A 22324-nucleotide genomic window follows, 5' to 3' on the forward strand; every position below is an offset into this window, starting at 1 on the left:
AAGATCCTGTCCTAATAGGATTTGGGAGATGTGCTCGGACGTGGATTGTGCTTTTACTTCACGATGCGACGCAAAATAACTGCAGCATTTCCATTTCATATGGCAAACCCATAAACGTGTATCTACAATGAAGAATCCGATATATATCGGTACGTTAATGAATCCGTGGACGCCACCCTGTTGCCCCGGTCAATACCCTCATTGATCCGCACTGGCGATGTTGCAATAGACCGTCATTAAAGATGGATAGTATCTATTTACAATCATCTGTGAAAAAGAAAAATTTTCATCCCCATTTCCTTTTCTCTATCCCTGTTGCTCTTCATAACCTTGAGGCTTATCAAGCCCGTTGACTTCGAAGTATCTTGATGTGCCTGCGGATGTGTTAGTAAGACGTGATATCACGAATATAAGTGAATTGGGGAATACGTACAAGAGTACCCCTTCCAGTCAAAGTTTTCCTTGGGATTGCAGTGACAGCGGAGATCTAACCGCGTTTTCTCGCCAGTTGGGCAGTGAGTAAATGGGACGTGGTAATAGGCAATATCATTGAAGAAGTGAATTTCTTCCTTCTTTAATAACAGGCCAGCGGCGATGGAGTGTACCGGTGCATCACCCCATCGCTCGTAAAAGAACCCACCATCCTGGTCAAGCGACTCGAAGAAATCGGTATAGGCCTTGGATCGTAGCCATTCTAAATTGCCAACTTCGAAATTAGACCACTGTATATAGGTTAGTAACTATTAATGCATAATTCGACATACTACTTACGAAATGGCATTTGTTGTATTTCTCACCACCATCATCACTGAGGAAAGCCATAGAGTTTCCCTCGGCGATATGTTCGGGATAATTCTTCATGAACTTCCTTACACTATCCCAGAGGGTAGGAATAGTCTCCTCGTATTCGTACAGACTAAGCACGAAGCTGTACTTTTTCTTGTTCTCGGCCATGAAACGGAAAGGATCGTAATGAACGTCGCAGAAAAGTTCGACGCTGGGCTCGACTCTCCAGTACCATTCGTAGTTCAACATGAGTGGCTGGCGGAAAAAGAAACCAGATTCAAAGCGACACATGTGTCGGTAACTAACGGAATCACCATAGATGATCTTGCGCTGCGCCATATCTTCACGAACCTTCCGCGCCTTATCCTGGTCGATGTGATCGGGGAAAGACCAATGTTCATGAGGAATCTCGCCATAGTACGTCTTGCCAGACACGAGGGAACTCGTAACTTTCTTGAAAGTCGCATCGAATGGCTTGTCATTGAGGAAAACCCAATCGTAATTATAACGGCGGTTGAAGCGATCTTCGACTTGACGGATAGAACGAGCAATTTCCCACACATCGCTGTTGCGGGCAAGAGAGACGAAAGTGGCGTTCATACGAGGGCCAGGGGCAGTTCCTAGAAGATCATTCCACCCTTGATCCGATGGTGTCAATGCCATTGGAGCTTCGGCAAGGTCTTCATATTGTTTCGGGGATCCCGCGCCGGGCTTCGATGGCGAACTCTTTGTAGACCCTGGTACGTTGTTGATCGAACCATCTGGCTTGCTTCCCCAATTAGACGACGCCCCGCCAACATTGTCGAATGACTTGTCTGGCCTCGTCGATGAGGAACCTGAGCTAGCTCCGAATGAAGAAGGTTTTAGCTGTACCCCTTCGTATGTGGAATGGGATACGAAGTAGAGGACTGCGAGAAACTGTAGCGAGTTGTTAGCCACCTGGACTTGACCCACTCAAGCACGATTCACGAATCATCTGGGTATAACTTACGAAGAAGGCGAAGAGAATGTATCTCACGATGCGCGCACTGCCGGCGGCCATGATGGGAGATGTAGGGCTGGCGGATTGTTCACCGTCAAAACGAGCCGGTAGAGGAAGACAGGATATATTCTCGAGGGTTGGAATGTTTCGCCGGCCGGAATGGGGGCGGGGACTTCCAAAGGGGAAAACTCTGGTCGCCTGCGTAGGGTAGATATTGTCACAAGAAACAAAGGAAGGGCTCCTAACTCTTAAGTCATCACTGGGAGCTCAAATGCGACTAGAGTAGATTCGCATACTTGAGCCACGTTTTTCGACGGGAATACGTAGGGAGGCGGGAACGAAAGAAGTTGAAAAGGGAAAAAATAAAATAAAAATAAAAATAAAAATGAACAAGATAGAATAGGTAAAGCTGGATGTGAATACGAAGTTGTTACACCATGTACGCAGAGATGGGATAGGGGTAGGTACAGTAAGGTACAAATTGTACATACAATAAAACGTGTACGAGGAAGTACTTGGCAGGGTGTAGGGATTTGATTCGAGATGGAAGAAAAAATCGGAGGCAATGCGTAGGTGTTGAATGGAAGGTCTAGTCCCCTAGCAGTGTAACTATGGCCCCGTACGCCTGAACTGTACATATTGTGACTTCCAATTAAATCAATAACCCCACTGTTACGGGTATTAGGTTTATCATTAGGCTGGCAAGCCCTCCCCGTATCAGAGAGCCTTAAGGGCTTGGCATTGCCGTATTCCGCCCCGAGTCCCGTTATTGATATCTCCAATTTGGAAGCAAAGTGCCGTAAAAAAACCTTAGGTAAACTAACATAAAATTGTTTAGTCAATCCTATCAACTCACATCTTGTGCTTTATCAGATTCTCTAGAGCATATGTATATATGTAACTTGTAAGACGTGTTTTTATATGCATGTTTTCGAAGAGAATGTCTCAACAACTTGGGTAACCTTGTTGAGTTTACAGGTTTTAGTGCGGTTTTCCAAGGTCATAGCTTGGCTGCCTCCTTGTCTAGACTTGTCTATAATAGACTTATACACAAAAATATAGGGCTCTTACGTACACATTCAATGTGTGGATTGTATTGTTAGCTCTACAGCTCAAATAGCCTACTATACCCATATCTAAATTCTTAGCCTGCTATTTGTCCGGCGGACCATCTAGAGGCTAACGCTGACGTACCTCACCACGTAACGCAGTAAATAGGCACATACAAATTAATAAACATGATGAGGGTTCTCTAGGGATATCTTTCATAAATAGATGGTTTCTCCTTACGTGAGATGTAGAAGCTTGATCGACCTGTGTGCCTGAGTTAGTCGAATTAAAAAGAAGTAATTTGTACCTAACTTACAAAATTTGGATTCACCCATCCCGGGCCAGACACGTGACCATATACCTAACGTATGGCTTAAAACTGGTAATAGCGTGATGCAAAAGGGATATCTTATGTACCTTAGGTAAGCTCAGCGCTGTTACGTGTACAGACTTGGACGGCAAGAAGAATAGGTAAAATATACATGAAGCATTTAGGCTGGTGACTTCCAAAGCGTAGGTATATGTACAAGGTCCATCTACTTGGTGAGATCACGTGTTCCGGAGCGCATTAACTTATAACCTCTTCCCCACCTAGGCGACATGATTGGCCTTACCGACGCTGTAGGGTCTTTAGTGGGAAACTGGTTAGGTTATTCAATTCCACCAAATTGCTTTGCGAAATGTTGCCGCATGGCACGTAGATACGTCAATCATCTATCTTGGTAGAAGTTGACGGCGCTCTCTTCGAACAGCCTTACCTACCTACGTTACGTCTTTCTATGGCCGTGAATATTTTATACGTACTAAGAGCTTCCTTGTGCAGCTACTACTTTTCTTATTGAACTATTCTTTAAATATTTGTGTATTCCGTTTATCAGCTTCTACCTCTTTCGCCCCTCACGACCCGAGCTGTTTTCACACCCACATCATGATCGAGCAAGACCATTCGCTCCTCGTCTACCAAGTATCCCAGCTCTATTAGTTGTAAGTCTTTCCATCAACCCTATATTAACCTATATGATCTATGTAACTATCCCAATACCTTTCCATCTTCTCGCGCACCCATACGGTCATGCAGTTTTACGCACCACAAAGGGAATGTACCCTTCTATTCTATGCCCAATATCCCAACTCTTCTGCCCATCCTACGCTGCCTTCCCTATGGTTAATCTCGCATAAAATACTTTGGGGTTGGCAAACAAAGTACCTTAGGTACATTGCTTCAACCTCCTCTACCTAAAATTTATCACCCCTCCACAGCTTTGACCATCCCACTTTAGCAACCTGAGGAGGTTACCTTACTTACCCACCTTCTACATAGTTTGACACCAGAATTTCGCAAGCATTGCGAAACTTGCAACCGCCGCCATGTCCTTCCACGCGAATTCCTCGCGCCACAATATGGCAGCTCCCGGTTTTGGCCAATCTTATGATCCCTTCGCTGATCTTTCGCGAAGTGCGGATGACATTGATGAAGCTTTAGATTTTGAGGATACATACGATGGGTTAGGTGATGGGTTGGATGAGACGGACGACGCTTTCAACGATGACACATTTGGTGGTGCTGGCGGTGGTGGTTCCTCTGCTGGAGTGTCGCATGCGCCAGTTGGCAAAGATTTCGATTTCTTTGGACAGACTGCTAAAGTCGCGAACGCTATCGAGGAAGAACACCAACGCTTCAGTCGTCAACAACCAGCTCCGAAGTCGATCCCACCTTCCTCAGCACAGGCATACAGCTCAGGATATGCCTACCAGCCAGCGCCTAAACCTGCTAGAAGTGGTTACGAGAAGTACAAGTCCTCCGAACCGATATCCGACCTTCAAGTTGACGCTTCAATATGGGGGGTCCAGCCCAAGAAAGCTACTCCAGTAGCACCAGCTCAACCCCAGCCAACCGCGCCGCCAGCGAGCCGTAAAATGATGAGTCTAGAAGAGGTTGAGGCGGCGATGCGAGCCCAGGCGAAAGCTCCTGCCCAGCCCCAACAGCCTCAAGCCCAGCTTCAGGCTCCGTCCTTGTCTGGCCCTGAGCTTCAAGCAACATTTCCCCACGCCCATTACCCCCAACAGGAGCCTGTCAACTACCTACAACAACAACAGCAGCAGCAGCAGCAATTTGACAACCGTCAACCCCAGGGATTCTATGCCTCCGACAACCAGCAGCTTCCTCAAGGGGCCACTCATGGACACCCTATAGCAATCTTACAGCGACCATCTTCAAAAAGCATCCCATCTAGCGGACCCAGCGTGTCAAGTTCCTTACCTCTGCAGCACCAACCTACGTCTATGGGATTCCCGACGCAGATACTGCAGAACCCTAATCGTACTCCTGTAGAGCCTGCAAGAATTAACTTACCAACTCATCGATCGCAGAACTCATTCACCCGCCAGCCCCAGCCTAGCGCAAGTCAAGCTCACCTTCCAAATTTATCCGAGCAGGAGAAAGCATCCTTTCTCGAAGCTGAGGCGAGACGAGCTAAGCGTAATCATAAGATCCATGTCTTGTCAAAGGATAATGGTTTGATGACACCACAGGATAAGAGTTTCATTACCAGAATCCAGCTGCAACAACTTGTCTCGGCCACTGGTGACCCTAACGAGCACGGAACCGATGCTGCTCTTGCGGAAGATTTCTACTACCAGGTTCTCAGCTCGTTACGAGCAGGACAGCGACCTAATCCGAATCAGCCCCTGAACAACTTTGCCCAGACGTACCTTTTCCAGACTGGTACTCGCCATGGGGGTATGAGACGTCAAGGACGAGGCCCGGAGAATCACATGCAGCGAATGGAACAACAGGTCCAACGTGCTGTTGAGGCGGCCAAGAATAAGCCCAAAAACAAACAACTAGTTATCGAAGGCAGCTTAGGAAAGATCTCGTTCAGCAACGCCAAGACACCAAAGCCTCTACTGAACATTAAGCGGGCCGAGAGCAGTGCTGAGACCAATCGACCTGGTAGTGGACATCGCTCTCATCCGACTACGGGTACCGACAAGAAAGAGACACTGCAGAATATCGAGAAAGTCTACTTGACTCTAATGAAGATGGAGGATCTAGACCGCAATATGCCCCCCCCTCCGGCGAATGGCAATTCGGATCCAGACTTTGAGCGACGTGCTGAGGTACAGCTACAGTTGCAACAACTAAATGAGCAGCTGTGGGCCGAGCTCAAAGTCCATGAGCCTATAGGCGCGACTTCTGTACACCCTTTCATCGCCTTTTTGTCCTATCCCAAAGGCAAAAAAGCTATCGGCCGCGTGTTCAACCATATTACTCTCGAGCAACAGACAACCATACTGACCATCATCGTCATCCATCTCGATCAACTCGATGTAGTCCGTGGTGCACAGGTACAGACCGGAGAACCCATCAATTTGAACGCCGCTACCCGCGAGAGCATCGAGCTGTTCATTGTGGCAGTCATGCCAAGTCTTCTCCACCTCTTAGGCAAATCAGAGCTGCATATTGTCACCGGTGTACTCGGATTGATAACCCAGAATCTCAACGTAGATCTCGTTGCTCGAACTCGGATTGGTGTTTCGATGTTAACTATGATCCTTAGCCGAGCTGAGCTCACTAAGCAAGCTGGACAAGCAACTGAGCAGTCTTGGCAACAATGGTAAGGATAAAGATCATCTTTCAAATTATAGTAGCTAATTTCTTGTTAGGGTTGCAACTTTCAACCAGTTCTTCAACGCCTTAGAACCAACTCTTCCCAACATCTTCCCAGGCACTGTGGCATCTGGAGAGGATATTTATGTGTGGCAATTCCTTGCTGCCATTGGCATAGGAGCCAGCCCAGAGGAACAGCAACGCCTCGTCCTTGCCGTCAAAGACCGTGTCATGGATACTGTCAATCTATCTAAGACTCTTCCCGCAGACATGGCAAAGACTCGCTTGGACAACGTCAACCTGTTTATGCGATCTATCGGTCTTGACGTGGAATTGTTGAACAACTAGACCGAACATTGCGATAGTCATCTCGACTTACTGTATAGTCTCATCCAGATTTATCGTCGGTTTGTTTGGCCGAGGAAGACTTGGAAGGCGGGCGCTGGATGTGGTTATTCAACGCCGCTGCTTTATGCGGCTTAATGAGACGCGAAGAAGGTCTTGCGAAGGGCTTCTAATAGATGGGTGAGCATTTGGCGCTCGGTATATGGGTAACGAACGGTGAAATCTATCCGAATTCTCACGAGTTCATGATACCCGAATTGGCTTAGCGATGAGGTCTGGAGATGAAGCGGGCCAATTTTGTGGACGATGGTTCTAGACTCCTGCAGGGAGTGTGTGTGCATAGATAGTTGCATGGTAAGGATGAGGCATCTAATGCCTATATTTTGTGCCATAGCAACAGTCAAGTTCCGGGTCCTATTCAGGCCTTCGTGATACTGTTATACGTTGGTGCTAAGTCCTACAGATGTGCATAGGTAGTTGAGTCGTTTGTATTGCATGCAATAATTCTGAGCTATTGTTAAAGCCTATACAAGTACCAAGTGCGCCAGAAAATCAGTTGTTGACGCCGAGCAATGCAATATAACCTAACCTACAGGTTTACCCCTTACACCTCTCCCGGTTGCAGACGTATTAGTCGGCTTAATAGTCGTGGCTTCCCGACTTCCATACGAGGTACCTTATTAAACAATCGCCTTAACCTTAGGCTCTTGAACTCCGACGTCCACATTGCCTTCGGGCTTCGCATCTCTGCCTCTCCATCAGCCATTCTTCAAGCTACTGTTGGTCATAATACAACACGTAACTGGAAACGTTTTTGCGTCCCCCTTGTATTATCAAGGGCCTCGAATATGGGATAGGAATTCTTCCTCGCTCCACTGTGCTTTGAACTTGTCCTTCGACACGTCCTCTTCTGCTGTGCTGGGTTTCACCGTCTCATTCTCTTTCCCCTTGCCCTTCGCGTCCGCCAGGGATTTGGGATTAGCCGCTCCCGGGTATAAAAGATGGTTGGTGAACATGTGCCAAGCTTTATCGCTGTCTTCGTCCTCGTATTTGAGCTTGGACCACGGCTCGATCTGGACCTTACGCAGGCGTTCGATCATCGTGTCCACTACCAGCTCCCCGTTCTCAGTGCCCCCCGCACTCTTAATTGACATGTGGATCGCCTTGGCCGCGCCAGAACCTCCTTGTGTTCCACTGCCTGTCGCGCTGCTTTCTTTACCTGTCCCCGCGGCCGGGCCTGGTGCCACCATGCCCTCGCGCGGGCGGCTTAGGCGTTCCTGTTCGGTGTAGGCATCGAGGTGGTGTAATTGCGGGCGCAGGTGGATTAAAGATGAGACGGGGGTGAGATGTAATTGATCTGATATTCAAACTCCTGTTAGTCGCAAGCGTGCAGTGCATCCGGTAGACAAATTGACACACACCTCCTTTGAAAACGCCGACCATCCATCTGCAATTCGTCTCCTTCTCGATCGCGAACTGGCCGCCCAGGGTCTGCGTCCTAAGAACCTTGTCCTGGCGCACAGCCTCGCTCCAATCGAGCATGCTGAGCTCCCGCTCCAAGTCGTCCGGGCGCTTTCCAGCTGCGCCGCGGCCCCCTCCAGCCGCTGCGCCTCTAGCAGGGACGCCGACACCGAAGCCGCCGGCGAGACCGTGGGAACCGCCGTTCTTGGCTGCGGTGCTGCGCGCCAGGGCGCTGCCCCAGCGCAGCCCCTTGTCGCGGTCGTAGTCGGCGTGGCCATGACTCATCGGCACGTCGACCTCGATGAAGCCGGCTTTGTTCTTGACGCGCACCTCGCTGATCTGCTTGTACGGGGCGCGCACGGGACCCTGTCTATTCGGGTGCTGCAGAACGAGCAGCTTGCGGTTCTCGGGGAGGGGGGGGTTCGCGTAGATGTCGTAGCTGGCGATTATGGGGTCGGCGTCGTTGTCGTTCTCGCTGTCGACTTCGATCGCTTCAGGCTTCGAGGCCTCCGTGTCAATTTCCATTTCTGCCATTGTAGCTCGGTTCTTTCATATGGAAGGAATTAAGGGGATATATGAGTCAGCTCATTTTACGAGGATATTGTTGAATAGTTCCCTCTGCGAAAAGGATTGGTTAAGTTCAATGTAGAAATTCGCCCGCATTATAAAGTCGGCAAGCTTAATGCTAAATGACTTTTTTGGCGGGGCATATGCTTATCGGTGAGTGTGGGGCTTATCTAGATCCTAGCTCTCTACAAAAGTTAGGGGTCTATGTATAAGGTTTCTATCTCCATTATAATCATCCCATATCTATCGCTTGTAAATATACTGTATTGCCCAACCCGATGTTTTTAAACGCCTGAATAAACAGTGCTAATGATAGTTCATAAAATGCTCATAAAAGTTGTTTACTTCTAACACCAGTCATAATACAGAACTTCCACTCTTAGGAGATTAAAATACAACACCAAGTTTACACAAGCCATTATAGTTATTAACTTAATTAAAATAGTCAAATATAGTTGTAGTTTCCGAGTTAATATAAGAAATTAATGATATAATATCTTACAAGTACCCAGGCACTTAGAATGGCAACTGGTCATAAACATTTAATTTAGTTTACGTTCTCGAATGTTGGGTCTTTACGGCTCGTCCCGGGATTACCATAAGATGTTAGGGATTAAACATATGTATACCTATAACCCAGAATGGTAGAGTTGATAATTCATAAAGCAAATTGTAGTTACGACTACAACCGACTAAGCAACAAAACTAAAGGGATCTCTCGACGCAATACAGGAAGCTATACGTTAAAGTTAGATCTATCCAAGTGTTCCTAATTTCTATATCCCCACAACGTGTTGATAGACCCCGTAATTGAGTGTATATAGTTGTATTATAGTTTCCTTATTCTTTATCTTATAGTCCGAGTATGAGGGGGGTGCTTTATAAGTATTTTACCTACGAGAGGAACTTCAATAAATCTCGAGATTTCCTCCAAAGCGAATTTAAATGTATGATATTCCGGATAGTTACTAGCTAGGTATTCTTTTTCATTTGTCATGAGTAATCTTGCTATCATGCAACGAGACGTATGCCCATTGTTCCTTCTATGAAAGCCTACATATGTCGTGCTGTTCGAAAGCTCTCCAGTAAACGTGCATAGTTTAGGTACGTAGTAGTTATCTAGTTAGGCTTTTATATCAAAGTGCAAACTGATCGTACCACAGTGTCTATTATTACTGTTTGGTTAGAAATCTCATAACACGAAAGAACAAATACTCAGTTTACAACTAATAAAACTGATACCATCCATATCTATCAACCTACGTGTGTCCAGTTGAGTATTTCTTATGTCAAAAATATATCATCCCACCAACTAACTACTTGAACTTAGATTTCGCTACTGAGCCATGGAGACAGTGCCTTTGAGTTTAACGTTTTATTAATTTAGCGAGCTAAATTGAAAAGAATTAGTTGTTATTATAGAGTGAGCACGACCAAGCAATAGTTATTCCCGCTGTATATCTCAGTTGTAAGATAATCTAAATTCGGCCTCTTTCAATATATATGTGGGAATAGACTCGGGATATGTATTGGCATATTCATAACTCAAAATATGTATTTCAGGCTTAACTAACGAATACCGGCCGGGAAGCATGACCAGGTACACCAATCGATGGCCAAACCATGACCCCAACAAAGCCGAGTCAAGGGATGCTACTATCTTTTTCTAAGACAATAATCATGCAAATTAGATAAGAGTCAAATCGATTATTATGATAGAAGTTAGCTGTGGCTTACGGTAGTTTTGACGCTTGCTGCTTGCTTCTCGTGGTAACAGGCTATGGCCGATACAACCACGAGTTATATGGTGATGATAGTACCCCTTATGGCCATAAATCTCTACGGCCCGCATACTGCATAAGAAGCAAAGACATTTGAAGTCGCTATTGCGCGCGGCATTGGTGGTGGCTCAGGTTGGTTGCCTAAATAGGAAGTTTCCCCTTTCATTTTGTGGATTTAGTTGTGTCGATCGCTTGCAATTTGTCTTAAATCTGGAGTCTGGTCTTATTGCTTATTGAACGGGCGTCGTATTTAGATCTATGAACCTTTAATTGGATCAACTGTTCATAATGTCGAATATAGATGGCTTGAAACTAACTCAGATAGGTGTACCTCTTTCGCACGAACGGCAGAAAGTTCCGAGTATCTTTCATACTTGGTCTACATGGCTGAAATAGTTCAGCTCGAAAGCTTTATCCTTCAGGATCTCCTACTTACCTATGTATTCAAGTAAGCTAGGTACTCAAATATTGCTTCGATTTAGTGCCGTTAAATTCTTTTCTAGGTAGATCATATTCGTAACTTCGACGAAATCGGGGAGCGAAGCGTACTCCAGCTCTCAATATCTAGATGGACTATATCATAAGGTTACAACCTAGAAGTATACCACGTCTTCATTCTGTGGCTGGCCTTCTATCATAACAGGGTACTACAAGTCTTAGAACCTGCAAGGTCGTTTCCAATTGACTTGGAACCCCAAACATGAATGGTCAGGACATGCGTGAAACACCAACTACAAGGCTGAATCATAAGTGATATTTTAGATGCAGCCTCAAACTAGCGTGCAAGCTATTGGGACACGATCTACAACTCACAGGATCCAACCCCCTACTGCAGGGTCGTATCTCGGAACTTCAACGGGAGATGTAAGATTCCCATGATGATGGTAGCTTATAAGAAGTCACTTGGGTCCCGTTCTCTGTGACATATACTCGCTATTCAAATTCGCATCACCTTCTACATCTTTCACACCATCTTGTTCATCCGAATAAATAGTCGCTCGTTACACAGTCGCTCGTTACTTATCACACTCGTGTCAAAACAAATATCAAGATGCAGATCAAGAATTTCCTCCCTGTGGTTCTCGCTGCCGTAGCCACTGCTAGCCCGGTAGCCAACCCCAACTACAAGACTTCTACCCCAGAGGCCAAGTACCCAACTACCACCCAGAAGGCTCATTACCCTACATCTACCCCGGAACATCACTACCCTACAACTACCGAGAAGAAGGTTCAGTATCCGGCCTCCACTCCGGTAGCACAATATCCGACAACCACGGAGAAGAAAATGGAGTACCCGACTTCTAAGCCAAAGCCCCAGTACCCAACGTCCACCATGGAAACCCACTACATCACGACCACAGAGAAGAAGGCTCAGTACCCAACCTCTACTCCCGAAACTCACCACTCGACCACAACTCAGAAGCACAAGGAACACAAGGAGAAGCCAACAAAGACCAAGTCTTCTCACAAGCATGAGAAGACCAAGCATTCTAAGGAGCATGCTAAGGAAAAGCATCATTCGAAGGAGAGCAAGAGGGGCGAGTATCCAACCAAGTACCCAGCAAGCACCCCGACATATCCTGGATACCCTGCTGCTAGCTCTCAACCTCAGGGTGGCAATGACGGTTGGGGTAGCGAGGGTGGCTTAGGTGGCCTCGCAAGAATCTGCCCTTTAGGTAACACTGTATGTGACATCGAGCCCTTCTATTATTTCTGCTTTCCTCTTCATGACATTGGTTTGCCGGTTATGAACCCCAGACCAAACTCTTCCAGGAGGTTAAATGCGCAAAATGACTCTGCTTTCAGAATTTTCTCAACGAGGGAAATAACTGCTAACCTCTATCACAGCCTCTCTGTTGCCAAGTTGACATCGATGGCATCCTCGACCTTACTTGCGGGAGCCGTAAGTTTAAATGACCCTATTGCTAGTTCATGCAACACTATACTGACATTCCACAGCCGCTCGCGACCTCAACTCTATTGAGGAATTCGTAGGTTCTTGCGCAGACAATGGCCTGACGGCTGAGTGCTGCGTCCTGCCTCTGATTGGTGATGCTCTGCTCTGCACCGCTGTTTGAGATGAAAACTTGCAACGAATCTTACACTTGCATGGGGGATGACTTACTGATGAACGATTGGTTTGGGGAATTCATAGACGTCTACCGGTCGAGCGGCTATTAAAGCATCTGGTCCATTTTGACACCTTCACTTCTGTAACATTCTTTGGCATCGGCACTTGGCCGACATATTTGGACACTACTGTCTTCTACATACTTTTATTCTTATTAGCTTTTACTATTCTTTACGAAATAGAGATTCATGGACACTCGATTTACTGACTTGACTTCCCAATACTATTGGGATTCCCCATGATCAAGTGTCTTGTGATCTAGAAAATATCCCACGTTTCTTCAGTTATTGTGCTTTCCAGCAAGGGGCTACGAAGTTCAATTTAGATCGCTCAAGCAAACAACAAAACCTTTCCTCCTGCAGGCATGAAAGTCGTTGCCCATCCTTATCCCTTGCGATAGGTCTTCGAAGACTAGTGTAATGTACCGGTTTCAACTCCACGATGAAAATTGTGTTTGCTTCCGGGTAGCTTCCGACATTACATGCCTTCGCAATAAAGTTTATTGGGAGATTCAAGCGGTGCAATAGATTAGGGGCAAGATAAATGGCTATGCACTGCCAGAAAAAAAAAGTGATGTTGGAACTATTTCCTAGACCTTACATCGATAATCCTTCGTAGTTTCGTAGTTGATCCATAGCTACACCCCATACCTACAAGGGCAAATCATTGTAGGAGCTGGTAAGCAACGGACTGGTATATTTCCCTCTCCTTTCTCGGTCTTTCTACATGGTAAACAAATATGTAAATGCGCATGCTTATAACAATCACGAAGGTAGGCCCAGTAATATATGGGAGGTACACTAATCTCACCAGGAAGACGGAACTTCATATGGTCATTCTTCAAGAGCTGAACATTTACATGACCAATTTGGCATCAGGACATTGTAGCAATGTAGCTAAGATATAGTTTATACTGTAAATGCAATCCAGGAGGATTTTCCAGTACCAACATACCCAGAACCATGGCAACGGGTAAAGTCCTACAGGGATTTTCCCGTCACAACGTTTTGGACAGATTCCCGAGATGCGGAAAGGGCTCGCGGCTCAGGGGTACTGTGATTAATCACATTTCATCGTATGAGTTGGTTCTCAGGAGAGAATGGAAGCCTAATTGCATCCTACCCTTCAAGCTAACAGCAACAACCATATTCGGAACACGTCACGTAGTATCCAAGATGAGCAAAATATTATTTGATTGTCAAGGGCTTGTAACAGATGACGAGTAATATAGTCATCACGTGTATCATTGATAGCAAACAACATAATAGCCATACTCTAATTGAAAGTCTAGTTGAAATTGGGGTGTTTTCAACGTTGCCATCTCGAAAACTTTGATCAGAAAGTGCGCTAGAAATCATTTCACAGTTGAATATAGTCGAATACTACGGCCTATAGTCTTATATGTCGGGAGGATAATATACTTCCTTTTATAATAATAAATAGTAAAATCTTAATGTCTACAACCTGTCCTGCTAGATTAAAACAAAGGTGATTGAGTTAGCCTCTTTATTAAGGGCTTAGTTCCTTAAGCCTTTTTTTAAGAAAGTATATCATTCGATTATACTGCAATTAGTTTATTAGGTCTATTAAGATTAGACTTAAACTTAAGTTAAAGTTCTTCAATAGAACACGTGCACCGGTTCTATTGAAACAGAACTCTTGGCGGGGAAGGATGAGCTGGATTTTACTTCTGACTATTCAAGTCTCTATATCTTTGTCTTTATCACCAACATATCACATCGTACCACGTAGGTAATGCTAAACCCAAGTTATCAACAAGCAATCACTTTATCAACGGGTCTTCCAAAAAGCGCCTATCGGTCTATCCCTACCTAGGTATCTGTATATTGACTTGCCACAATCGTAACATCCCTTTAACTTTAGGACGCTACGGGTATGCACTCAGGTACCTAAGAATGCATATCCGTAGCGTCCTAAAGTTAAAGGGATGTTACGATTGTGGCAAGTCAATATATACACAGATGCAACCCTTACCTAACCTGGCTATACACGAATTAATCCAGTACTGTTACTCGTATACGCGTCTATTCCTCATGGCAGAGTTGCTGCTTTAACCATCTGCAGCACCATCACTAACACGCGCGCCACAACATCCCACTAACGTCCGTTCTAAGTAGCCCCAGCGAAGCATATTCCAGAAAAAGCTCTGGGTCAACACACAGGAGGCCATGGGTGACGCACGAGCTCCTCAAAGATCGGTGACAGCGTGCGCGGGTGGGTTGAAATTCGAACAGCTAGAGATGTGGGACTCTGGAGGACCCAGCTATTTGGACGGCAGGACGGCCGCGGAGAAAAGCACAGGAGAGCAGACAGCTGATACTCCGTGCGTGTATACATACCTTACATGTGCCTGATGTATGTACTATGTATGTCCGGGTACATATGTGTGCGTGTATGTAGTGATCCTAGTCCAGGACTATCGGCCGATAATTTCTTGACCGGAACGACCAGCAGGGTACCAAAGCAGTGCAGCCAGTACTTGAGATGTTTTCGATTGCGGATCAACAGCTTTTCTCCAAGGCCTGCATAGTTGGGGGTCCTTAGACGAGCCAATTTCCAACGATGCCGAGATCGTTGGTGGTTAAAGAACCACTTGCTTGCATGTATACCTAGCTTGCCTAGGCTTATACTAGGTTGCATCGTCGTCCACTTGGGATATACATACCCAGCAAGGTGATTGTCCGTCGTTGCCGATCGGGCCGTAACTTATAAATCAGATAGCCGAGGGATTCATTATCTACTAGGTACGTGTGAGCTTGTCTGCTTTTGCATATAGTGGCATAGGTATGGTGATAGTGTAGTTAGGTAGTTACCTGACTAGAACAAGTCGAGTTTGGAGATTTCTCCCTTTTTAGAGTAGTTAGTTATAACTACATTAGTTTAGGTACCTAGTTATGTAATATAAAGTTGAGTTTAGTATACTACCTTGATACTTAGGTACTTAGTTAAATGTTTGTATATTCTATATTTAGGAGTAGTCCATAAGGAAAAGAAAAAAGAAAAAGTATGACACGTCTGTTACCTTATTGAAAGACTTGTTACACGATTACCTAAAGCAATTAGTCTAAGTTGAGGGTACGATACGGTACGTAGGTACGTAGGTATGTAGAACAACGCTATTTCAGGGGTCCTGACCCGATGCTACGCTGCGTTACCATTTACCCCTCCTTTCCATTCTTTAATCCACATCAGTTTCTGCAGACAGTAAATAGCTTCATTTTTTTGCGCAGTAGCTTCAATCGCTGTTATTTCAATTCAAATATCCGTAGCTGGGAATTGGGTTCGACATGAAAAATTTAGGTAAGAACAAGTGATTCAGAGGTCGTATTAGTCTCAATTGAGTAGGCATCGTCTCTCAGATTTCAAAACCTGCCTTGCTCGTCTACGCTGAACCAGCCTTATTCAATTCAGCCTCGTACCTAAACGTGTAGCTATCATACCTAGGTACCTACCCAAGGTACCTACCGAGGTAGTTAGTCCCGGCTTTTACCTTGCCAAACCCTTGCTCAAGTCTATGCTTATTCCAGCTAGCCTCCACGACGTGTTTGTACCGGTTCACGATTTGGTTCGGCACTACAGGCCCTTATTTCCACGTCGGCATGGCAGTTGATCCAAGAGTCGCGGACATCATCCGCGGCAAAGAAGTTGCACTATTGCCTGTGTGCTGATACTAGCCGATGGCACCTTTTTTGAGAACGTGGCCCTGCTCGATGCTACCTTTTCATACTTTGATATCGTCGGGCCTTTATTGGGGAGCGACGGGATTGACTGGAGTTGGCCTACGAGTGATGAGTTTGCAACCTACTACGAAAAGATATTAGGCCAGTACCAGAGTATACATTCCATAGGCTCTTCGGCCTTCGAGCAGGTCAGCCCTGATAAGGTGAAGGCGTCATTTGGCGGGTCGCAGTGAACGAAAAGCAGGGGACAGGCGGGGGTATTACTTCGAGACGTGGGTTCGGAAGGATGACGACGGGTTTGTGAAGTATTTAAGGCTTGAAAGAACCTATTGGTATATATCAGTTTTATCTTCAGGTATCCAACTGAGTAAGCCCATGATGCCAATGGAGGCATCACGATATGTTCTCCGCTTGGGGTTTATTTAACAGACACCTAGAGCAAGGTTCTCTAACGCGCCGGAACGTCAGCTCCTGAGCAAGTAGAAGTTATGATTGATTTTTCGATAGTTAGGGTTATAAGGGGAAAACCAAACCATACCTTAACCATACCTTAGGTACTTTTTACGATGGTAGGGCGTATATTTGGTTTGTAGGTTCAGAGTTACCTTATGATGAAACTGAATTGATTGTTTTACTAAGCGCAAGCTACATAGATGTAACATATATTGAGTATTTTCTAAGTGGAGTATATGTCTGTGTTTTAGGAGACAGCTCTCTGACACTGTGCGTTGCTTGTTGCTCGCTACATGTATGTATTGTTTCTAGAGATGTTCGTTGGGGTGGGTAAGCATCCTAGTAATACAGACCTGACAAGGGAGGAGGTTGCAGTTAAGCAAGGGTCTTATGGAGGAACAATATAAAAAGTTCTATTTATTTTCATGATCTCGTACTGTGTAATAATAGGTATGTAGTTATATCCATACCTAGTATGTACTATGTAGCTCATATTTAAAGCTTCCCCACGATACTGTTGGCGCGGTTAGATGGATCTCACGCCCCCTCACATTCCTAGTAATTATAAGTGCAATTAATACTCACCGCTGACATGCGAATGTAAATGCATACATACATACGGCCCTGGCTTGAATTCGGGCTTCGGCCTTTAATACTATCGCATCTCCTCCTTCGAGATACTTGCGCGGGAATATGCCGCTCTACCATTATACATATGCAGGATAGGAACCTTGGTATTAATGGTGTAACTAACGCTCGAGTTCAAGTTGGCCATCGTTATAAGAGGTACTTGCCATATACATGGGTGTGCGCAATCGTATGAAATCTTAGATAACCGAAACGTAGCATCGGGCTGGGCCGAGTCTGTTGGTTATGACCCTCGCCTGCGCGGGATGGTTAGGATTTGGAATAACCGGCTACTTCGGCCTGTACATACATGCAACTTTGGTCATAATTTTCGAAAATATGCCTGGCTATCCATGTGATAACCATGCAGCTATGCCGACCGCCATTATCCTCGCAAATTGCTCTAGTTATACGATCACGAATTAAGTAACCTCGCCGCCTCCTCTTATTTACCTTGCCACATGATAGCTTTTACGTCAATGTAACCTCTAAATTCCAAACTGTCGACTATGAGGCTCTGATGTGCTTATAATACTACGTGATGATTATACACCGCTTTATACTAGCGGCACTACAATGCCAACTTATACACGATTGGTTAATAGCACAAAGGTAGTGTAGATCTGGCCCCAGACGGATATGTAAAATGTACTTACTGGGGCCAGGAATCTGACGATCCAGTCTCATCCGCAAACCACCGTTATGGATGGGCTAGCCTGAAACGGAAAGGATCGTTTCAAAGAAGAATCTGGATTTACAGTGGATGAGCTGAAGCGATATTTCTCTCCGTGATAGTTTAATTGGGAGGAATTTAGCTATTAGACCCAGATTTATGGGATGATTATGAGGACGAGGTTTTATTTTGGCTTCGACAGTAGCCAAGCATATCTCACCGCTCAAAGGGCGGAGCTCGAGACAGCTAACGTGTCTGCGTGTATGTAAACCCGTTCACGTTGAATGTGAGGGTAAATGTGAGGGGATCGAATCTCAAGATTGGTAAATTGGCAAAATACGCTACGTTATGGAAATATCTAACTACATGTGTATGTATGTAAGAACCAGATCTAACTACTAATTACATGTCTAGGTACCTAACCTAACTAACATAAGTCTCGTAAGTCTCATAAGTCTAAGTTTTGCGCTATGTACGCTCAGAATGCCCCTAACATCACAACCCCTGGCTAGATTAGCTAGTGGTGCTGTCCGGTGTGAACGCAGTCGATTCCCCTGTATTCGAAATACTTGTTCCATTCAGGGTCGTTGATTAGCCCATCAGCTAATATGGTCTCGTACGAGATGCTAAGCTCAGGACCCTCGTCTGATTCAGGGGACCTGTCGCGCGGCGGGTATACAAATGTGAGGTTCTCAGTAACCACATCTATGACATGTCGATACCCGATCGGTTTGCCAAATCCAAAATCGCACAGAGTGACCTTGACGTCACGATGGTCAGTCTGGAGGTTTGACAATGGTGGAAACGAATCTGTGCGGGTCATCAAGGCCGGCTTGTCACGTATCGGCGCTAGCTGGTTAAGCACTTCGTCCACGCGTTCCTGGGTTACTTCGTCGGTCATCTGACGGATGTATTGCGCCAGCCTGGACAAGGGCCATTCTGAAACGATCTGCGCAACAGTTGGCTGTTGGACATTAGTCATTGTGGTTGATGCCACGAAGTACACATTTCCTTGCATGCGGGGTGGACACTTTGGGGTATGAAGCCGTCTGCGCATATCCATTGATTGAGCCCAGGCGACATTCGATGACATATCTGGCTTAAAGAAGGGAGCGCGAAGCCGGGTCGTCGTACGAAAGAGGAACGCTATGAAGGCATCATACGTTGAGATCCAAGTACCGTCGTCCGGACTAGCTAGCTTCTTCAACTCTGCTGCCTTGCTCTTAGGTAGGTGAAACAGGTACATCGTAGCCCCAATGTGATCTGGGTGACGCTGGGGCTGGGCAGGGCCGTCTACCATCTGGTCTTCAGGAGGTAGATCTTTGATAAAGTGCGGAACGCCAAAGTGGCTATCGCTCCAAGGAGGAAATGGAGTGTTATTCACGATAGCGTAGCAATTGTCAGCCAATTGCTCTACAAATCCAGACATGCCCATCACATCGCAGGCGTAATGATGAAAGTGCATATTGAGGACTAGGCCACCACGAATGAAATTAGCCTTGAAGCCTGCAATGACGGGGTGGTTGTCAGGGTGTGCCTCTGGCTTCTCCCCGTATGTCATGGGTTCGACACTCCAAATCTTGAGGTCGCCCATGGCCACCGACCCAAAATTAGCCTTTTCGAGATCATCGAAGGACGGGTATTTATCTTTATCCTCAGGCGAGTCGAGCCATTGGACATGGAAAGGGACTGTGCTATCCTTCTTCTTGATGAACACGTGACCACCCTTCTCTTCATCCTTCTCAATCGTGCCGATAATATGTCTAATTTGCGTAATAGTCCGCTCGAGGCCAGCCTTCAGCGTAGAAGCAGCCAATTGCTTCTTATCATCATCCAACTTAAAGAAAGCAGCATAGTTCGTATAGACGCAGGCTGCCAAATAGTCGAGTGTGGTTACTTTGCGAATTTCTACTTCTGTGTCGCTCTCCCAGCCGTTTGGGTGAAGTTGGTAAATGTCTTGCTTTGGCATGGTTGCACTGCAGAGAGTAGGTAGGTGTGATTTGATGAATGATTTGTCAAACAAACCGGAACTAATATGCAGTATCTGCAGGTACAGTAAACGGGCTGAGAGCAGATAGGAGAAAAATAGCTTGTGGGAACGTGTAAACAAATAGGCTTCACACCACAAGTATCAAAATTGTCCGAATGGGTTGATTTTGCCTATTTCTCGAGAACCTGGCTAGTGTAATATAACTACGACTCCAGTTTTCACGTCGCTAAAGATAATGAAATCCTTTCCGTTACATACTATCGATCAGGGGGTTTATACGAGCTTATATAAGTCGGATAAATGCCGTATGACTGTAGCAAGAAATTGCTTGTGCGGCAGAATGCCGTCAAAAACACATTACCCATACTGTGGTGGCTCGAATGGGGTAGTTAATTTTTGACAGCATTCTTTGCGGCGCGTAAGAAAAGTTCCTGTGATGGAAGAAGTCCGCGGATGTGGCTTAATAACTTAATAGGGGCAAGAAGTGCAAAGTCTTGACTAAGCCAAGGATAGAGCTCCCTTCAGCCAACCCATCTGGCCCACTTCCCGCTCAGCGAGGCGGTATTGTGATCCCATCATAGCTTTGATCGTCCGGGGGTGCCTAGCCATCTCTCACCGTACAATTGCCGGGGGCAGCGTGTCGCGAACTTTGAAAAATGTCGAGAGAGTTGAAGGAAGTCTTCTTTTTTGACGACTTCGGTGATGGGCATCAAGAGAATTATATATCCCATAATTTTTTGGACGACATTTCCGCAATGTGAAAGTAGTGTGTCCTGAACTTAACCCGAGTTTGGTAGCGAATGGAGAATTATAGCCAGCTTGTTGCATTTGATTCGACGAATTTCAAAATTCAGGATCCATCGCCGAAGACCCCTGTTCAGGTTGTTTAAAACATCGCAATCTGAATTTGTAAGAGGTTGAAAGTACGAATATTTACGAGTATCGTAATTGTTCGTCAATCAAAACTCTTTTCTCTTTACATGCTTGAATATGAAATATGCGTAAGGGTTAGGTTCGTGCTAACTCGTGCGTCTGCGCTTTCTTGGGATTGAAACTGTAGCTATTATTTATATTAGAGTGGAGACGATCAAATAAAAAAGTACACGGAGAAGAAGCCGGGGAATCGCTCGTACAAGAACTCAGTTATGAATATTAATGGACCTCCCCTTAAACTGCCGCTTGGCATGACTTCTAGTTCTTCTAGTTAATCTAAGCAACTCTCTAAATAATAGGTAATCAGCTTGCCTGGATCGTGTTATGCTAATATTGAATACCTACCTATTCTCCGTTTATAACTTTCTTTTCTTAGGATAGGGTTCTCTTGGAAGAACATATCTTATATTGATGGTTGTTAACATATTGGCAATCTTAGTATTAATTGCTATCTTTATTGCTTACATTGGCTGCTTGCCTTATGAACTAGTCGAAGATGAATTCCTATAGCTGTATCATTAACTTTATAGAACCTAAAGCTTCTACTGGGGAACAGCTCATCTAGTAATTGCCATGATTGAGTCACTAGGCTATGTATTTTAAGTACTAGTGAGATATTCGTCTACGGGATCTTATACAAACAACCTAGGTATGTAAAAGATCCTTGAAGTCTGAGGCAAAATAACAACCGACTCTCACTCAGTAGACTCTCATCTTCGGTATTTGCTATTCATTTGTGATGTCGTGTCTAAAACCGGCTATCCTGGTTGAATGGTGTCGAATCGTCGTGTCTAGGGGGAGCCGGTCGACGAATGACTTCTGGTGGGATACTTTTGTCCGGCCATCTGGGATATCGCTATTGTTGATCATAAGTGCTTTCCCCTTTACAGCGTTCAAAGTCTTATTAGCACTTATCTAACTAGCGTCTGTCGTTACTATCTCCTCGCGGCCGCAACACATAATTTGGGGGCCCCAGATGATGTGGCAAAATAGATTCGACATCTCGATGATATTCGGTATGGGTTTGCTGTAAGTCCATGATCTAGACCTCCTATCATTGCCTAACTTGATTAATAAGCTAATGCTAGGGATACAATAGTGCTTGCGTCTCAGCCGCGGCGAGGTTGGCAACGACAGTTATCCATTACAACTCAGAGGGCCAAGTGTATACGCTAGCGCCTTTGGTATTGTGGTTAATGGCCGAGATAGCATGCGGGTTCTTTGTTGCTTGCGT

The 22324-nt window shown here is 45.5% G+C and overlaps 5 protein-coding genes across 5 annotated transcripts; 2 read left to right on the forward strand and 3 right to left on the reverse strand.

The window, feature by feature from the left end:
- Nucleotides 1-202: 202 nt before the first annotated feature.
- Nucleotides 203-1922, reverse strand: F4813DRAFT_330705 (glycosyltransferase family 15 protein). Its single transcript, XM_049241128.1, has 4 exons — nucleotides 1778-1922; nucleotides 772-1704; nucleotides 434-722; nucleotides 203-374 (listed from the first exon to the last, which is right to left on the reverse strand). The coding sequence occupies exons 1-4, from the start codon at nucleotides 1826-1828 to the stop codon at nucleotides 307-309; spliced, it is 1341 nt and encodes a 446-aa protein (XP_049101940.1). The 5' UTR covers nucleotides 1829-1922; the 3' UTR covers nucleotides 203-306.
- A 2264-nt stretch (nucleotides 1923-4186) lies between these two features.
- F4813DRAFT_387469 (topoisomerase II-associated protein PAT1) lies at nucleotides 4187-6776 on the forward strand (the record flags this gene model as incomplete). The annotated part of the gene is made up of 2 exons (XM_049246563.1): nucleotides 4187-6435; nucleotides 6485-6776. 2 exons carry the CDS (start codon nucleotides 4187-4189, stop codon nucleotides 6774-6776), a joined length of 2541 nt encoding a protein of 846 aa, XP_049101941.1.
- Nucleotides 6777-7273: 497 nt separating this feature from the next.
- F4813DRAFT_352614 (Sin-like protein conserved region-domain-containing protein) lies at nucleotides 7274-9270 on the reverse strand. The gene is made up of 2 exons (XM_049242542.1): nucleotides 8195-9270; nucleotides 7274-8130 (listed from the first exon to the last, which is right to left on the reverse strand). Exons 1-2 carry the CDS (start codon nucleotides 8766-8768, stop codon nucleotides 7607-7609), a joined length of 1098 nt encoding a protein of 365 aa, XP_049101942.1. The 5' UTR covers nucleotides 8769-9270; the 3' UTR covers nucleotides 7274-7606.
- Nucleotides 9271-11528: 2258 nt separating this feature from the next.
- F4813DRAFT_352615 (fungal hydrophobin-domain-containing protein) lies at nucleotides 11529-12913 on the forward strand. The gene is made up of 3 exons (XM_049242543.1): nucleotides 11529-12266; nucleotides 12431-12485; nucleotides 12542-12913. The coding sequence occupies exons 1-3, from the start codon at nucleotides 11634-11636 to the stop codon at nucleotides 12658-12660; spliced, it is 807 nt and encodes a 268-aa protein (XP_049101943.1). The 5' UTR covers nucleotides 11529-11633; the 3' UTR covers nucleotides 12661-12913.
- A 5416-nt stretch (nucleotides 12914-18329) lies between these two features.
- On the reverse strand, nucleotides 18330-20264 carry F4813DRAFT_330875 (transferase family-domain-containing protein). Its single transcript, XM_049241130.1, has one exon. The coding sequence runs from the start codon at nucleotides 20134-20136 to the stop codon at nucleotides 18685-18687; it is 1452 nt and encodes a 483-aa protein (XP_049101944.1). The 5' UTR covers nucleotides 20137-20264; the 3' UTR covers nucleotides 18330-18684.
- Between the last annotated feature and the right edge of the window lie 2060 nt (nucleotides 20265-22324).

The sequence above is a fragment of the Daldinia decipiens genome (assembly GCF_022478715.1).
Source record: "Daldinia decipiens strain CBS 113046 unplaced genomic scaffold F4813scaffold_8, whole genome shotgun sequence".
Taxonomy (NCBI): Eukaryota; Fungi; Ascomycota; class Sordariomycetes; order Xylariales; family Hypoxylaceae; genus Daldinia; species Daldinia decipiens.

Bases quoted from the DNA above. Each gene is read 5' to 3' on its own strand.
- F4813DRAFT_330705 (XM_049241128.1), bottom strand. From the start codon at position 1,828: ATGGCCGCCGGCAGTGCGCGCATCGTGAGATACATTCTCTTCGCCTTC. The intron at 723-771 runs GTAAGTAGTATG...ACCTATATACAG, and splicing joins AATACAACAAATGCCATTTC to TGGTCTAATTTCGAAGTTGG. The intron at 375-433 runs GTACGTATTCCC...ACACATCCGCAG, and splicing joins TGACTGGAAGGGGTACTCTT to GCACATCAAGATACTTCGAA.
- F4813DRAFT_352614 (XM_049242542.1), bottom strand. From the start codon at position 8,768: ATGGCAGAAATGGAAATTGACACGGAGGCCTCGAAGCCTGAAGCGATC. The intron at 8,131-8,194 runs GTGTGTGTCAAT...TTTGAATATCAG, and splicing joins GGTCGGCGTTTTCAAAGGAG to ATCAATTACATCTCACCCCC.
- F4813DRAFT_352615 (XM_049242543.1), top strand. From the start codon at position 11,634: ATGCAGATCAAGAATTTCCTCCCTGTGGTTCTCGCTGCCGTAGCCACT. The intron at 12,267-12,430 runs GTATGTGACATC...CCTCTATCACAG, and splicing joins TCTGCCCTTTAGGTAACACT to CCTCTCTGTTGCCAAGTTGA. The intron at 12,486-12,541 runs GTAAGTTTAAAT...GACATTCCACAG, and splicing joins CGACCTTACTTGCGGGAGCC to CCGCTCGCGACCTCAACTCT.
- F4813DRAFT_330875 (XM_049241130.1), bottom strand. From the start codon at position 20,136: ATGCCAAAGCAAGACATTTACCAACTTCACCCAAACGGCTGGGAGAGC.